Here is an 18464-nt window from a genome sequence, read left to right on the forward strand (position 1 = left end):
AACAGACATATTTGTTGACTGTTGTCACAATTTAATCTCCTAGATGTTTGATCTGTGTAATGCATCAGTAGTCATCTACCTGAACGGTGATGCATTAGTGAGGCTTTAAATAAGACGTTCTCTGATGCTCACATTAGCTCTGTTTATGTTCTCCAGGCCAACAGAGAGAGAGAGAACAGAATGCCTAATCAAAGCCAAACTCAGGAGTATCATGATGTGCCAGGACCTGGAAAACGTCACGTCCAAAGAGGTCAGCAGGAAATGCAGAGAGTACATATCTGGTATAGACCAGTGGTTTTCAACTGGTTTTTCTTCACGACCCAGATTTTTTCATTGGACATCTACATTACTGGCAACCCAACATACAGTAGTACCAAAAGTAAACAAAAATGTTATTGGTCAAACATTGAAATATTATATTATATTACTGTTTTCTTTAAGGACGGTGGAATATCACGCAAGCTGTCCATATAGGCAAGTTCCTAATATGGATAGCTTTTACTGATGTGACAGATGAATTTGCGGCAAAATCCAAAGTGTTTGATTGGACACACAAGATATTGGAAGCGTTTTCTCCTCCCATATGTGTCGCACTGGTTGACAAACCACTGATATAGACAATACTGAGTCTGGCACTTAAGTTTACTGCATTAAATAATCCAACACAAAATTTCTCTTTAGATCCGTAATGAGCTGGAACAACAGATGAACTGCAACCTGAAAGATTACAAAGAGTTTATAGACAACGAGATGCTGCTTATTCTTGGGCAGATGGACAAAGCCTCTCTCATCTTTGACCATCTTTATTTGGTGAGTGCTGCTTTTACCTAGCCTGCCCACTCACACCTATTTTTTTCCCTTTCAAATGTTGTTTTATTGATTTTTATTGTATAAAAATAGACATGATTCCTTGCTGATGATTAAGTATTAAAGTGACAAGTTATTATAAATAATCATTAAAAAATCACATGTATTACTAAAATTAAAGCTTTCAAAATTGCAAAAAAGAAAAAGCTATCTTTTTTCTTGCACCACTAGAGTTGCCATACTGAATTGCAAAAAAAACCAAAACATTTTGTCTCTGTGTGTTAAGTTGATATTTGAACAGCTTAACACTGTATTTTGAGTATTTTAACATTGAAAAAATTAAACACTTCACTTTTAACGGTGAACAATTAATGAACAAAATTAGTATTAGGCTGATCTGGGTAGGACATTTTAAAAAAATACATTTAGAGAATAGATCAAATTAAATAAATTTATTAATCAATTAATTAAATAGACAAGACAATAAACTAAAATGTAAAATGAAATAGTAAGATGAAAAATTTTAAATGGTTTGAATCGAAGAATGACAAGTAAAAGATCAAATGTTCAATATTAAAGGGATAGTTCACCCAAAAATGAAAATTCTCTAATCATTTACTCAGCCTCATGCCATCCCTCATGTATGACTTCGTTTGTGATATCTGGATTTTTTATTCCGATTAATAATTTTTATTGTTTCCAAAAATGAAACAGAAAAGCAAAACATATATGCACAGAATCAACTTTTAACCCCCATTATTCCCTTTCCCTTTCCCCCTCCCAATCCCCAACGCCACCCTGACCCCCAACAAACATCCCTGTGGTCAAAGCCAAAGTACACGCACAAAAAAATAAATAAATAAATTATATATATATATATATATATATATATATATATATATATATATATATATATATATATATATAAATAATAATCACACACATTTAAAACTATAAATCCCTGTCCACTGCCCCTCCCCAAGAGCCATCCAAAAAGATCAAATAGGTGCCCCACTTCCTATTAAATACCTCCAGGTTGCCTAGCCTTCTATCTGAAATTTCTTCAAATGCCGCCACCCTGCCCATCTCTGTGCACCACTACCGAAATGAGGGTGCTCCAGCCGACCTCCATCCCCTAAGAATGATCTGTCTGCTGATCATAACACTGGCTAGGACCCAATTTCTTATGTATTTATCCCCTGTATTAATGACCGCCCCATCGCCTATAATACAGAGTCTTGGGCAAAATGAAATTTGAGTGCCCAATACGTCACCCTCAACCAAAATTCTTGGATCTTAACACTCCACCAAAAACATGGGTTGTGTCCCCATCTTCTGATTGGCATCGCCAGCAGGTGGGTGTGACTTTAAGACCAAGCCTATACAATCTGGAGGGGATCCAATAGAATCGATGTAAAATCTTAAATTGCATAAGGTGCACCCTTGCATTTTTAGAATCCTAGCCCACACTCCCTCCTCCAATACCAAGTTTAAATCTTTCTCCCGTAATCTCTTGAGAGAAGTTGAAGCTACGTCCCCAGACTCTGAATTAGCAGGAAATAATAAACTGATGCCTCGTGACCTTTTCCAAAAGCAGTAATCACCACTCTGCCGCTTTAGGGGGGTGTATGCTACTCCAAAAATATTACAGAGCAGGTGGCACAGTTGTAAATACCTAAAGAATTGAGACCTGGGAATCCCAAAATATTTAACCATATTTTCAAAGGATCTCAACACTCCACTCTCATATAGGTCACCGAGCATATTAATCTCTCTCACAATCCACTCCGTCCAGCAGAAAGGGGACTTATTAATACATAATTTTGGTTTCAGTCATATGCTCGAGGCAACATTTAAATAAATGTCTGAATTAAACATTCTGGACACTTTTGTCCATACCGCATGGAAATGCAAGATAACGGGGTGTAACTTAACTTCTCCGGTTAGTTTGATAGAAAGGCTTTGCAGTGGCGAAATAGGGGCAGGAACTTCCTGTTCAATACAAAACCAGGGAGGGGCTCTCTCAGGTGGAAGCGACCAATGAGCCAAATGTCTGAGACTGAATGCATAATAATAAAAGAAAATCTTGGGTTGGCCTAGCCCACCTTTGTCAATTGGCCTATGTAACTTAATGAAATGTAATGTGGGACGCTTACCATTCCAAATGAAGTACCTCCTTATGCTATCAAATTGCTTGAAATAAGAGAGGGGGACATCTATAGGGAGAGATTGTATCAGGTAGTTGAATTTTGGAATACAATTCATTTTAATAACAGTAATCTTCTCAGTCATAGATAAATGTAATGAAGCCCACCTGCCAACATCGCTCAAAAACCTTTTTATTAAAGGGTCAAAATTAACTCTAACTAAATCACACAAATTTGCTGGGAATAAAATACCCAAATACTTAATGCACTGTTTGGGCCACTGGAAGGCGCCAGACTGAAAAGCCGTTACTGGACAGTACGCTGTCAGAGCCAAAGCTTCGGATTTAGACCATTTCACTCTGTATCCTGAGAACTTAGAAAAGGAATTAATAATTCTGTGGAGGCAAGGCATAGATCTAGTAGGATCAGAGACAAATAATACAATATCATCTGCTTAAAGCAAAAGCTTACACCTCCCGCCACCACCCCTGGAAAATCATCCTCATTTCTTATCGCAGCTGCTAATGGTTTCAGGGCCAGACAGAACAATAAGGGGGAAAGAGGGCAACCCTGCTGGGTGCCCCTATTCAGAGTAAAGTAATCTGAAATTAATCCATTCCTTTGAACCACCGCTACCGGGTGTCTATAAAGTAACTTAATCCACCCAATAAAAGTATTCCTGAACCCGTAAATTTCCAAAATCTCCAAAGATAGTCCCATTCTACCATATCAAACGCTTTTTCGGCATCAAGCGAGATGGCAGGGACCGGAGTCTGATCATTCGCCACTGCCCACATGACATTAATGAAACACCTAATGTTATCAGAAGAATTAAGGCCCCAAATAAACCCCACCTGATCTATATGTATAAGAGATATCATAACTTTACTTAATTGGGTAGCCAAAATTTTTTACGATATTTTTACGTCTAGCTGGATCAGGAAAATTGGATGGTAACTCTTACACTTGCTTGGATTTTTGTCGTTTTTAAGAATCAGACTGATCCGGGCTTGTGTTATGGTTGGCGGAAACTTTCCATTCTTTAATGATTCTGTATAAATTTCTAGCAAAAGTAGAGTCAGTTCTGTAGCATAAGATCTAAAAATTCAGTGGCAAAGCCATCTGGCCACAGAGCCTTGCCTGTAGGCAAGGCCTTAATTACCTCGCCAAGCTCCTCCAAGGTTATCTCAGAATCAAGATAATTTTTTTGCTCAGCCAACAGTTTAGGAAGTTCTAATGGTTTCACAAAGTTTCTAATATCCTCTTCAGTAGACGAAGATGTGGGAATGGTAGAAAAAGACTCTCTCTCCGTTTTATATATCTATCCAGATGTTTCCCTGCCCTATCCCCCGACTCAAAGTATGATTGTCTTGCCCTGAATAGCCAAAACTCCACCTTCTGCGACAAAATAGTATTATATCTGTATTTCAATTGGGTCAGTTCTCTGAGGCCATTAGACGACATTCGGCGTTTCAGTTCTGCCTCTGCACTTTTAATATTCCCTTCCAATTCCACAAGTTCTTGTACTTTGGATTTTTTGGTGAATGCGGCATACTGTATGATCCGGCCCCTAAGAACCACCTTAATTGCCTCCCAAGCCACACCCACAGAGGATACTGAGGACCAGTTGGTCTCCAAATAGACATTGATTTCAACCTTTAACATTTGTTGGAATTCAGGATTTTGCAAAAGGGATACATTAAAGCGGCAACTATATGATTTCCTTTTCTCCATATGTGGTAACGCCTCTAAACACACCAGGGCATGATCTGAGACTAAAATGTTTCCAATTGAGCAATCAACATTAGATGAAATGAGGGACTTAGATATATTTAAAAAAATCTATTCTAGAGTAAATCTTATGAACTGATGAAAAAAATGTATAGACCCTCCCATATAGGTTCAGAAGTCTCCAAATATCTGTAAGACCGAGATTTTTACACATTCTGTGAAGCGTCAATGTTGCCCTAGGGGGCTAGCACACTTTTGCTTCACTATGATCAAGGACTGAGTAAAGTCTCCTCAAATCAATAGATTAAAGTCTCTTCCCAATATTATAATGAGGGGTGCCAGCAGCTTGCAACATCCCTTCAAGATCTATAAATAAGCCCTGATCATCAAGGTTAGGTGCATACATTTTAGCCAAAATAAGACTTTGTCCCTGAATTTCAGATAAAACAATAATGACTCTTCCTAATTTATCTTTAATCTGCTTGAGACATTTGAATTGTAGATGTTTATTTATCAGCGTAATGACTCCCCTGCTCTTACACGAGCCAGCACTAAAGAAAATATACCCACCCCATATCCTCCCAAATTTTCCAGCTTCCTGCAGCAAAAGATTCGTTTCTCAAAGAAACACTATATCATATTTATAATGCGTAAGAAGAGAATTAACCTTCCTTATTTTGATGGGGTGCCCCAACCCATTCACATTGCATGTGGAGAGAGACAAAAAAAATGTATTGTGTGTCAAAAACAAGATTATAAAGACCACATTCCAACATTAGTGCAACAGTCAAAACCCAAACATCCGGGGGCCTGGGTAGCTCAGCGAGTATTAACGCTGACTACCGCCCCTGGAGTTGCGAGTTCAAATCCAGGATGTGCTGAGTGACTCCAGCCAGGTCTCCTAAGCAACCAAATTGGCCCGGTTGCTAGGGAGGGTAGAGTCACATGGTGTTACCTCCTCGTGGTCGCTATAATGTGGTTCTCGCTGTCGGTGGGGCATGTGGTGAGATGTGCGTGGATGCCGCAGAGAATAGCGTGGAGCCTCCACCCATGCTACGTCTCCACAGTAATGCGCTCAACAAGCCACGTGATAAGATGCGCGGATTGACGGACTCAACTGAGGCAACTGAGATTCGTCCACCGCCACCAAGATTGAGGCGAGTCACTTCGCCACCACAAGGAATTAGAGTGCATTGAGAATAGGGCAGTCCATATTGGGGAGAAAAGGGAAGAACCCCCCCCCCCCCCCCCCGAACATTCCCCAGAACCAAACAAACAGAAAAAAGAAAAATGTGCAAATTAACCCTGCGCATGACAGCACCAACTGGCGTCCATCACTAAACAGTCCATGCACGCCTACGAAAACCCCCATGACAACTTTGCCGTCAGATTGCTCAAGTCCGGTGTTTCTATAAAAATTCTGTGAGACAGAATTACACAGCAAAAGATCATCTATAAAACAAACTCCAGCCAAAAGGTGGAATAAGCACAAAGAGCATGTAGATTCATCCATAAAACTGTCCTGAAGGTGTGATACTCTACAAAATAAACTCCAGCCGCTAGGCGGAACCAGCACAAAAAGAACGCGCAGAATCCTCAACAGTCAAGCAAATGTTCAGTGAGCCGGTCCACTCGGCTGCAATGTGAGTACAACAAGATGACTTACTCCTTTGACTTTGCAAAAAATACTCCACAAAACAAACTCCAGCCAATAGGAGGAATAAGCACAAAGAGTATGTAGATTCATCCATAAAACTGTCCTGAAGGTGTATTACTCTACAAAATAAACTCCAGCTGCTAGGCGGAACCAGCACAAAAAGAATGCTCAGATTCCTCAAACAGTCAAACGAATGTTCAGTGAGCCGGTCCACTCGGCTGCAACATGAGTGCAAACAAATGACTTAATCACTCCAATGTCTTTGCAAGAAATACTCCACAAGACAAACCCCAGCCAACAGGAGGAATAAGCACAAAGAGCGTGTAGATTCATCCAAAACTGTCCCGAAGGTGTGCCACTCTACAAAATAAACTCCAGCCGCTAGGTGAAACCAGCACAAAAAAAGCGTGCAGAATCCTCAAACAGTCAAGCGAATGTTCAGTGAGCCGGTCCACTCGGCTGCAGCATGAGTACAACAAGATGACTTACTCCATTGACTTTATGAAGGACATCGCTTGCTGTGGGCATGTGAATGCTTTACGGCCATCCTTAGCATCTATTCTCAATTTGCCCAGGAATATCAGTGCGAAAGCGACCTTCCGTTGATGTAAAAGTTTCTTGTATTCCTTGAATCAATCATGTTTCTCTCTTGTCAAATTCACAAAGTTTGGAACAAGAAAATGCTGTGGTTCTTCCAAGAAAGCCTTCCTTTACTCCTCGCCTCGCGCAACACAAGATTTTTATCGGATGATCTAAAAAAATTAGGCCAGAATTCGGGGCCTGTCTCCCTCCACGGATCGTCGATCAGGTACCCTGTGAGCTCGCTCGATTTCCAGCTTATGGCCTGCTATGTCGAGCAGATTCGGAAAGAGCCCATCCAGGAATTTTACCATATCCTGTCCCTCTGCTCCCTCAGGGATTCCGACGATGCGGACGTTATTCCGCCGGCTACGGTTCTCCATGTCCTCCAACTTCTCTCAGACACACTCCAAATCCACCTTGGTCGCTAGCGGATTAGCAGATAATTTCCTCTCCGATGACTCCAGGTAATCGATCTGTTTCTCAACATCTCCCTCTTGTAACCACATCAGTGAACTTTGCCTCCATGGCATTGATCGATCGACGTATCACAGCAAGATCCTCCAAGTCAGCAACAACCTTCGTCAACACTGCCAACACGTTCAGCATCTCTCGCCGCATTTCCTGCACCTCCCTGACTAAGTTGACTCCCAGGCCTGCGGCCTGCTCGGGGGCGTCAGCTTGAGCACGTAAGTGTCTTTTAATGTCTCCAGAGCCTGAGGATTTTGAATTCTTTGACATATTATCCTCCTAGAACAGTTATGGAACAGAGTGGATTGAATCTCACCGGTTTATGTCATTAAAAGTATTAAAACTAGCAAAGTGTGAAGAGCTCGCCATTCGCACGTCCAATCCTCGCATGGCGTCACGTGACTCCCAATATTTGGATTTTTAAAAGAATATCTCAGCTCTGTTGGTCCACACAATGCAAGTGAATGGTGATCAAAACTTTGAAACTCCAAAAAACACAAAGGCAGCATAAAAGTAATCCATAAGACTCCAGAGGTTTAAGCCATGTCTTCGGAAGCAATCTTATCGGTATTAGGTGAGAACAGACCAACATATAACACCTCCTTCACTGTCCATCTTGCATTGCATCACTAGGCACAATCACGATTTCAAGCCCATTTACACTTTCTAGTGCTTCATGCTTGTGCAGAGCGCTAGATGGCACTAGGAAGTGTAATCGAGCTTTAAATCATGATCACCAACGAGACTGCCGATGTCAAGATTTTTAGTAAAAAAGGAGTTATATTTTGGTCTGTTCTCACCCAAAACCGATTGGATCACTTTAGAAGACCACTGGAGTCAATTGAATGGACCTACAGAGCTGAGATATTCTTCTAAAAATCTTTGTTTGTGGTTCTGCAGAAGAAAGAAAGTCATACACATCTAGGATGGCATGAGGGTGAGTAAATGAGAGAATTTTCATTATTGGGTGAACTGTTCCTTCAAGACATCATTATTTTGGAAGCACGGTGATAGTCAAGAAAGTCCACCTCTCTATTTTGTACTTTTTATTTGTTGTTGTTATTGGCACAGAGGAATTTCTTTGCTTTGTATATTCCTTCAGATATTTCTGTGAGATATAGAGATAAAAATGGGTCAGAAGATAGGGCAGGTTTAGAAAAATGTTTAGGACTCATGGCCACAGTGGCAGTGAGCAAGTGCTGTGGTATTCTTACTAAAAAAATGTTATAAATCAGTTTAAATCAGAGAACATTGTGTGGCCATCCAAAACTCAGTTCTGAAAATATTGTGAGCCATTATGCAGTTACTACAGTGAATTTGTTTTAATTTGTTTAAGGTAAAGCTTTTTAGTTCTGTGGCAGAGCAGAAGGTATGTTTCATACAGTATGTGGGCCACTTGGCACCGAATTTCCTAAAACAGCCAGTGTTTTGTATCATTCATCTTTCAGGGTTCTGAATGGAATGCTTCGAATCTAGAGGAACTTCAGGAAACTGGGTGAGTTTTACATTTTACTAACATCAACTGTTTGTTTTTCTCTCATGGTGTCATTTCTCTCATCTTTAAATTGGTTAATGTTAGTTAAATGTGAAAGTTTGGGGTGAGTCTGTATCATATTTCATTTTAAAGGGCACCATATTTTCCTATTTTAGCAAAAGTTTATTTTACAGTAAGAAACAGTGCTAGTGGGTCTATTTTTAGTCTCTGATGTAAGGAATACGAAAAAACCTGCATGCAAACGGTTTTCCATTGTTCTCCAGATGTAATTTATGAAATCTTTTCATTTAATGTATTGCTGTTTTAGGGTGGCCTACATCTTAAATGTTACAAGGGAAATAGATAACTTCTTTCCAGGAACATTCTGCTACCACAATGTCCGGGTGTACGACGACGAGGCAACAGACTTACTGGCCCACTGGAATGATACTTACAACTTCATTGTCAAAGCAAAGTAAGGTGCCATTTCAGACTTCTGTCACAAAATAAATAAGCAATATACTCTGCTTTTTCTGTGCGAGTTAGTCATTATCAAGTTATAGATGTAAGAATTGTAACTTGGCACACTGTTGCAATTCTGTCAGAATTGTGTTTGTGTTCAGGGATGAATTGACGTATATTCCATATTTTTATCTCCACCCTCAGTTCTGTTTTGCTCTGTACTCTTCAGGAAAAATCAGTCTAAATGCTTGGTTCACTGCAAGATGGGTGTTAGCCGCTCTGCTTCTACAGTAATTGCCTATGCCATGAAAGAATATGGCTGGTCTCTGGAAAAGGCCTATAACTTCGTCAAACAGAAGCGAAGTATCACACGTCCTAATGCCAGCTTCATGAGGCAGCTGGCAGAGTATGAGGGCATATTGGATGCCAGGTATGAGAGAGATTTTTGTCATACCTCTGGCTTGTATATTATATTTTAGTATATGTATTTCTAGCTATTAGTTGTGTTTAGTGATTGACTTTTATATCAGCTAGGCCAATTAATGGGATGATATTTGGCCATTCTGAAACCGTGTCAGTTTAACTGATTAGCAGAAGGGGTATTTCCCCCTTATGTCAGTTTCAAAATCTACTTACACTCTTGTCAATGACTAATTAAAATTCTGTTTTAAATTTTGGACACACTTTATATTAGGTGTCTTTAGTTATATATGTATATATGTGTTGTTGCATTGTGCTTACATTAAAAGTACCTACATTTAATTACATCTGTAGTTACACTGTGAATCTTACCCCTACTCCAAACCTTACCCTAACCCTTACCCTAAACCCTAACCCTTATATAAACCCTAAACCTACCCGTACCCCAACATCAGTAGCAGCAAAAGTTAATCTTGTGAGAATTTTGCAGAACAATATGTTACACAATAAATTTTTTAGTACATAGTAGTTAAAGACACCTAATATAAAGTGGTACCTCAGAGTCTTTTTTATTTTTTTATTTTGAGTAAATAGTGTGTAAAATAAGTGTTAATTTAAGTTTCATAATTTGATGTCATAATTTATATCTCATTTTCTATTATTAACATAAATATACATGCGTATAATACTGATATACTAATACTTCGGTATATTATTGGCCATCGCCACCATGCTCTCTAGATATTGGTATCAGCCATTTAAAAATCTAAATCTATTGATGATTTTTGTTGTTTTATGACCCATCCTGTCTCTTTGTTTGTTTTAAGTAAACAGCGCCATAACCGTCTATGGCATCCTGATTCAGAGTGTGATCACCTTGACTGCCAGCAATCTGCTGCCTCTTGTTGTATAAACGCAGAGGCTGTGGATCACATCACCCCCAATCTCACGAACCCTACATTCACAGTATGCTGTGAGCCTGCTGTGCACTCCTATCCTATCAGCCTAGACCTGGACCCTGCCCACCCACAAAACTACCACTACTACTTCCGCCGCCTGTCTGACTCCGCCCTCGACAGCGAGCCATCCACTCCGATTTATGCTCCACCTTTGGGGGATGTAGATCGTCTTTACATTGAGGTTGCAGATGTGGAGGAAGATGCACTTCTTGATGATGAAACATTTGAGGGGCTCGAGGGACTTCCTTTATCTCACTTTAGTGTTCCTGGAGAGGGCATGGCCGCCCAGACCTGTTCTCGAGGGGCAGAGCCTCTAGAGGAACTACGTCTGCGGTTGGAGTTTAGCACGGTGGAGGAGGAGGATGAAGAGGAGGCTCAGAGAGAGCAAGAAGAGATGGCAGCATTAGCAGAGGGAATGAAGATTGGAGATGGGAATGGGGGAGGAAGAAAAGAAAATGAGGAAGAGTCAAATGAAAAGGGGATTGACCTAGCGAGCATGAACCATCTGTGCAACAAAAATTCCAACAACAACAACCACATCAGAACACAAAAAATTCTCACTGTGAGTACACACGGCCTTACAAAGTATTCTCACTTAACATAACTGCTTACTTTGGGACATAACTAGGCCCAGACGGAATCTGCAGGCATTTTCTGAGCTGATTTTGGGAGGAAATCTGTATAATTATGTGGAATGGGTTTAAACTTGGTAAAATATGAATTTGTAGCTGAAAGCATTATCATATAACCAAACTTGACAATGCATTTGAATTCTGCAGAGCTTTCTGCACAGTTCTCTGTGCCCAGATTCCATTTGGGCCTATAAATAACCCTACCATATCACTCCGCATCGAGCGTGTTTATATGCAAGTACTTTTACCGATGAAGTTTAATAATCTGACAACATGTAAGGTCATGTAAATGCCTTAAACAGCATTCCTTCATGAACAGTTTAAGCAAAAACTAACTGGCAAATGTAGATTTGTGCCTATTACCCTGATTTTACATTGCATGTAAACACCTTTACCGGTGTTCTTACCGGCTTATCCAATGTGTCCAAGTGTTGTGTGTATGCCTGTTTACATTTTGATGTCAGAAGCAGAGAATAAACCGATGATTTCAAACCACGTTAACATGGTTTTCTTGCGTTATCTGATTTTTGAATAAGCTGATTTTTGGAAGTTATCAGTGTATTGGTGTGCATATATACACACTCACTGTTTGAGGTATCATTTAGTAGTTGTAGTTTGATTAGAAATAAAATCTTGAATAGAAAAGTAAAAAGCATTACAGAGGTATCCTATCTCATGCTATGAATTTTACTCAATATACATTAATTTTTTTAAAAGATGTTTTATTCTTTTTTTTTTTTTTTTTCAGGAAAGTGCCCATCTGAAGCAGTATGCTAAGCCCAGGCATCCTCGTGGCTCGCCATTGACTTCCAAGCCCACCCAGAGTGCTCTGTTAGAGGCTAACAGACAAGGTCTTGCCCCCTTACCCCTTCACAGTGTGCCCAGTATCTCCATTCAAACGCCACCCTGTGCCAACTTGTCCATGACAGCCAAGTGTGGTAAGCCTGCCACTGATCTGTGCCTTGATGCCAATGCAATGCCCTTGGGGTGTAAGGAAAAGCCAGTAAGCAAATCCCTTGACGATCTCCACCAGGACAATGGGACACCATTTCAGGAGGACAAGGGGGATGGAGATACTGATGTACAAGGTTCCTCTGCTCTTCCAAGAAATGAAAGCAAGATCAAAGGTTTGGAGAAGGATGAGGCCACTTGCTCCCCACAACAACAAGAGACTCTAATCCAGTTGCAAAGGTCCGGCCTTGTTCGCCGTCGTACAGAGCGCTTGGAAAAACTCTCTGGTCTTTTTCAGGAGCGTGCACGTGCAAACGAGCAACGGGGAGCTAATTCAAGCACAGCTGATGATGCAACAAACAGTTTCAATGATCCAGCTGACCCATTCCAAAAGCCCTTTGGAACACGGATAGATTACTCTACTGAAGCTGCAGTTCCATTGACAAACGAGGCCTTGCTGGCCGTTCTAGGGTCGGGTGGCTTGACGCCCGTCTCGTCCCCGCATGGTTCCACACTCACCCGCAGCTCCAGCAGCGACAGCCTTCGCAGCGTCCGTGGTAAACCAGGCCTTGTGCGTCAACGTGCACAGGAAATTGAAGCCCGTATGCGACTAGCAGGACTAACCGTACCTTCTCGACTCAAGCGTTCCAACTCTCTTGCCAAACTGGGCAGCCTTACCTTCTCATCTGAGGATTTGTGTTCGGTGTGCTCCTCTGATGCAGGAACCCTTCTCATGCTCTCGTTTTCCCCAGAACCTGAGCGCTCAGTCAGCCCAGAATGGGCCAGACCTTGGGCCTCACCCTCTTCCTCAACCTCCACCAACATAGAGGTCTTCAACCAAATGGAAGAAGGAACTGGAGAATCCAGGAGCTGACAGCAAGAGTGGAAGCTTTTAGTGCAACGATACCTTTGGCTTCAATTTCAGCTGAACTTATATATTTATATATTTTTTAAAACATTTCAGTCACTTGGGAACATTTGCCAAGCCAAGCTCTTGCTGTGGGAGAAACAGATTTTACAAGTTGGGTAAAGAGTGCGCCCTACAAAAGAATGGTTTGAGAGAGTAGCTTTGAATTGCTTCTATGTTTTGAATATAAACATATATTTAACAGATAGGTATCCAAAATTTTCAGGACAGGCTTTCATTGCATTGGAACCTAATTGGATGTGTATTACACATTTGAATCCCATGTTCATGTTGGACAACTGCACTGACTGACAAACGGTTTGTGAGGTTTACAGCTCTTATTGCTGTTTTGAAAGCAAAATAAGAACTCACCATAAAAGAGACCATTACTGAAAGAGTCCAAATAGACCATTGTGTAATGTTTCCATCTGTCCACCCATTTATCGCACCATAAATCACTTATTTGGAGACCAGTACAAGTCACAGATTCCTTCGGACATGGTCACAAATTTGAAAAGGGTTTAAAATCTTACTCCCTGCCAAGCTCTCACTTCCTGGCTGTACGGTGAAAGGAAATGGACTCTCAACCATGATTAGGAAAGTTCTCAGTGTGCTGATGGACATTATGAATGTGCACAAGGAACCTCTGTTCATTCATACTTTTCTCTGGTATCATGTATATAACACTGATGCTTTTCACACAGGTTTCAAATCAATACCTCATACCAATACAGTAATGTTTGTAGACCAGGCAGGGGTTGAAGCTTAAAGACAACATTTCTATGGGTGGGCCCCTGGACTATAGAGGAGTTTAGTGCAAACCCCCCACCCCCACCGTCACGTGGCCCAGGAAAACATTGTACCCCCCAAGACAATGGTCCTAAGCCAGGCTGATAGTGAAACATGATGACTGGCTACATTTCAGTGTTCACACACAGTGCAGTGTGTGTTGAGGGTCATTCAAACTGAATAACCAAGAGAAAGTTTGTTTTAGATTCTTCCATTCTTCTAATACTTGATAAGGGTGATATGAAAGACAATCAATCACAATCGGGCAAAGTCAAGCACCGCACGCACTCAATCTGAGATCAACTTGCAGGTGGCTGTTCTCTTTCCACTGAAACGCTCACAGATGCAGTTGCTGTTTTGAAGAATGTGACTATCCGTGTTGCTGTCATTGAGGCCTGTTGTATTTCAGTTTGAAAAAAGAGCAAATGGGTTTAGGGCAGATATGGGTCACTGCCTTTGCTGTTACAGTCTCTAATAGCACATACGTGTGCTTTGAGGGGTTTGATAAAAATGGGACCTTTATTTTAGTGTCATTAGCAGAAGAGACGCTCCATATTTCCAAAGGCGATACAAATCATTTACTTTCCAAGGTAAAGAGAGACTGTTATATATTTAAAATCTTTTCCCTGACACAGTAGTGAAAATTCTTGGAATGAAAGGAAATGATCTGAGCGAGGCTGTTACTACTTAGTACTCACAGTTAGTTTTCCATAATGAAACCAAGGTAAAGTGGAATGGCCTTTTTGAACAAAATCTTTACAGATGGAGAATTGAAGATCACACTAATGCTGAACCAAGAACAGACAGCATGGGACTTATAAGGCAAATACAGTATGTGACATGATTTTCATTCAATTGAAATAGTTTAGCTGTGAGGGTGTATCTCTATGGGTAAATTTCACAAAAACATGTCCAGATCACGCTTAACCCCCAAATAACGAAAATAGAAACAATATACTGCATGTAAAAACAAAGCCTGTTTTTAGGACCATTAACATGTTAATTTGATTTTCATTATTCTCAAGTTGCCATTCTCATTTCTCATTTCTGTAATACAGTATTTTTGACTGTATTACAGTCAATAAAATTCAGCAAAATCATTTTTATTTAAATCAGTATAAACGTACAGCCAGTACAACAAATACAAACTGCTATACTGTGTAAATACTACACAATTTACATTTATTTTTGTTATTACAGTAATGAGAATTAAGGGGGAATTGTGCTTAAAAAATTTCTTAAAAAAATAAAAAAAGCCAAAATCTGGGTTCCAGTGAGACACATAATGAAAGTGAAAGGGGCCAGTTTGTAAATGTTAAAATACTCAATGTTTCAAAAGTATAGCCACAAGACATAAACAATATGTGTGTTAACATGATTTTAGGTCGATAAAATTACTTATTTTACTGTGTAAAGTTATAGCCAATTTTACAACTTTGTTGCCATGACGATGTAATGTCAACACACCCTGATTACGACTGTAAAAATGACGATTTAAACGAACTGTACAGCTCAAATAATCCATGAGTTTTAACAGAACAGTTCATGCAAGTCCTTTTATAAAATTATACGATTCACATTTCTGCCTTTTAACCCTCCAAAAATTGGCCCTATTATCTTCCATTGTAAGTGCCTCACTGTAACCTCGATGTTGGCTTTTTTTTTTTTTTTTTAAAAGGAAGGACGAGTCCAAATAATTTTTTTGTGGTAATCAACATTAGGGTACAAACGCTGTCGATTGGGCTTAACTTGTATTGAACCCGGAATATTACTTTAATTGTTATGAAAAATGATTGCACAATGCAAAAAAAAAAAAAAAAAATGAATGTCCTAAATATAGGTTTCGTTTTTACTTTTAGAAAAATCTTATTTTTGTCTTTTGATTCTGGGGTGAAATATGACCCAGACATGTTCTTGACAAGTAAGTCCATCTGTATCGGAGGACACTTGCCATACCAGTTGATGTGATCACAAAAGCTCTGATAACAACACACTTCTATTTGTTTTCATGTTCTGTTGTCAACGGGCCTTAATTTACCAATCGGCTGGCCAATTACAACTTGCATTGACGTACTTGAGGTTTATTATTATGCAGCATACTTTTACAATATTTTTTAAAACTGATTTTGTACATTTATCTATGCTGTCAAGTTTGAGCAAATATAATGCGAAGCTGAATGTGTGCGAGTGGTGCCTTGCACATTGGCTACACCATTACTGTGAACTATTTATGAATATGAAACCCTTTCAGAGAGTGTGTATGTGTGTGCGTGTGCACGCTTTAATGTTAAAGACATGAGCAGGCTCATACTGTAGTAAACACACTTTCCACCTCTACACACACTCCACAATATACTGTATGTAAATACTATATGTATGTGGGTCATATAACAGATTGCTGGGAGTTCATGGTACTAGCCAACTTGAATCAGTTCCTCAATCCTGTACATGGTTGCCTGCGGGTTTGCATGGATCATTTTGGATTGAATGGGTATCATTCATTTAATTTAATATTCCTTCTGGGGCCTGAATATTAAACTGACAGGAGAAAACTAAGCTATTAAACAGAACGGCGTTCTGTGTCACAAACTGTTACTTTCATCCATTTTGGAAGGCAAAACACACTGTGTGAAGTGGTAAACTGTGCCCCAAACCCCCCTTTCCCCAAAGTCTTTACCATTTTGTGTCTGATGCCATATTGTGGTCAAATTAGAGTCAAAGATTACAGATTGAATGTTATTGGTTTCCTGCATTGTCTTGTATCATCAACATCAAGTGCCTTATCTAAAAGCGCTAGAGGCATAGTTCTGTGCTGCCTCCCATCTAATAATGTTGCCAGTTAGGCAGTGAGAGAGATTGATGGGATAAATGGGCACATTTTAAAACTGGCAGACATTTCCTTTGCACTTGCTAGTACATTTTATTGTTGTAGTAGAGAAAATAGAAATATACCATTGATATTTGGCAAATTTCCCTTGGCTTTTTGCAACAAGGGCAAAAGAACACAAACTGATGAAAGGTATTAGGGTTGCCAAGTTTTGAGTGATTTTCCTTTCCAAAGAAGTGAGGAAGGACTGTATGTTATTCAAGTAAGAAGAGATGACCAAAGTTCTGCATTAATTATCAATATTAAATAGCCACATTATCGATGCTATTGCTTTAGGAACTGCCATAGATTCTCGCTTGGGAGAGATGGTGACAATGGCTTGGAGAGAATTTCATCAAGTTACACTGGTTGTTCCTAATTCATCCATTTGTAGACTTTCCACTTGTTGGATGTTGAGCCTCTTTTTGTGAATAAGCAATGCTGTTTAATTGCAGTGATCACAAATTAGGAATGCTCTTTCCCTTTCATGTTATGTCACCCTTGTATTGCTTTTAAACATGCAGTAATTGTGTCCTTTGTACTGCAGATTTGCTGTAGTTTCAATGCATATTGCACTTTGTACATTTTGTTGAAATGATGTACTGTATGTGTTTATTATGGTAATAAACCTTTTTCATAAATGTTTTCCTGTTTGTCACATTTACTTGAGAGGCTAAATATTTTATTCTATATAGTTTCTTGTTAGTTTTTATGCTGGTCTGAACTTTTTTTAAATTTCTAAAGTCTTAAGCAACAATTAAGCGCAAATGTGAATTGCCTTTTGGTCCCTGCAAAGAGTCTGTTCCTCTGCTTCTATTGGTTAAATGCTCTCTAGTATTATGACATCATAGGTTGGCATCTGTGCTCTGTCAGTATATTCTGGCATGCCTGCACAGTTAGAGCATCCAAATTATGCAACTACTGGCTACACCTCCCTGTGTGCATGACAGCAAAGATTTTACTGCAGGCTCTCAGGCTGTAGGGAAGACAGGTTGATTAATGAGCACCAAACCTTCACAGAAGGTGTGCAGAGGATTAGTCATTGCCTTTAACATTCTCATTAATATACGGACCAGAGCAGCTGCCCTTAATAAGTGCTCTCTTTTAAAGAAAAACTACATGCAGCCCTTGGGAACAGAAATAATGCTGTTTTGTGCTGATAGTGGACTGATCAGTGTGAAAACTTCATGAATACAGTATTTATTCATCTTTGTTCATGTTAATTTATATATATACTCTTGTTCATTATAGGTTCATGTTAGGTTATGATAGAATGTTTCCTCAATGTAGTAGTTTTGTCTGTCTTTCTGTTTGTAGAAATGCAATAAAAACTGTTAGAGTATACAACTTTTACTATTAAAAATGTATTTGCATTCATATGTAGAAAATAACATTAGCCAAGATTAATAAATGCTGTAAAAGTATTGTTCATTGTTAGCTCATGTTAACATAAACATCTTTATTGTAAACTGTACCATTGATCAGAGCTAGTAATAAGATCTGTAATATTAAAACATCAAAATAATGTCATTTGTTTCATTCTGATGTACACAGTCTCCTTCACTCTTGGAGGTTAATAGTAACCGTAATATTCACCAGGTTTCTCTATAGC

General features: G+C 39.6%; 1 protein-coding gene across 4 annotated transcripts in view; it reads left to right on the plus strand.

Annotated features, from left to right (window-relative positions):
* ssh1a (slingshot protein phosphatase 1a) overlaps nucleotides 1-17486 on the plus strand; it is a 60712-nt gene extending 43226 nt beyond the window's left edge. For all 4 annotated transcript variants that reach the window (XM_051659108.1, XM_051659113.1, XM_051659110.1 and 1 more), the window contains 7 exons: nucleotides 157-250; nucleotides 682-810; nucleotides 8841-8887; nucleotides 9195-9341; nucleotides 9558-9758; nucleotides 10576-11269; nucleotides 12088-17486. In XM_051659108.1, the coding sequence (XP_051515068.1) occupies nucleotides 157-250; nucleotides 682-810; nucleotides 8841-8887; nucleotides 9195-9341; nucleotides 9558-9758; nucleotides 10576-11269; nucleotides 12088-13164 (2389 nt within the window). In that variant the 3' untranslated portion in view covers nucleotides 13165-17486. The remainder of the gene's footprint in view (nucleotides 1-156; nucleotides 251-681; nucleotides 811-8840; nucleotides 8888-9194; nucleotides 9342-9557; nucleotides 9759-10575; nucleotides 11270-12087) is intronic.
* The last annotated feature ends 978 nt before the right edge of the window (nucleotides 17487-18464 follow it).

Source organism: Myxocyprinus asiaticus, chromosome 3 (genome assembly GCF_019703515.2).
Source record: "Myxocyprinus asiaticus isolate MX2 ecotype Aquarium Trade chromosome 3, UBuf_Myxa_2, whole genome shotgun sequence".
NCBI classification, from domain to species: domain Eukaryota; kingdom Metazoa; phylum Chordata; class Actinopteri; order Cypriniformes; family Catostomidae; genus Myxocyprinus; species Myxocyprinus asiaticus.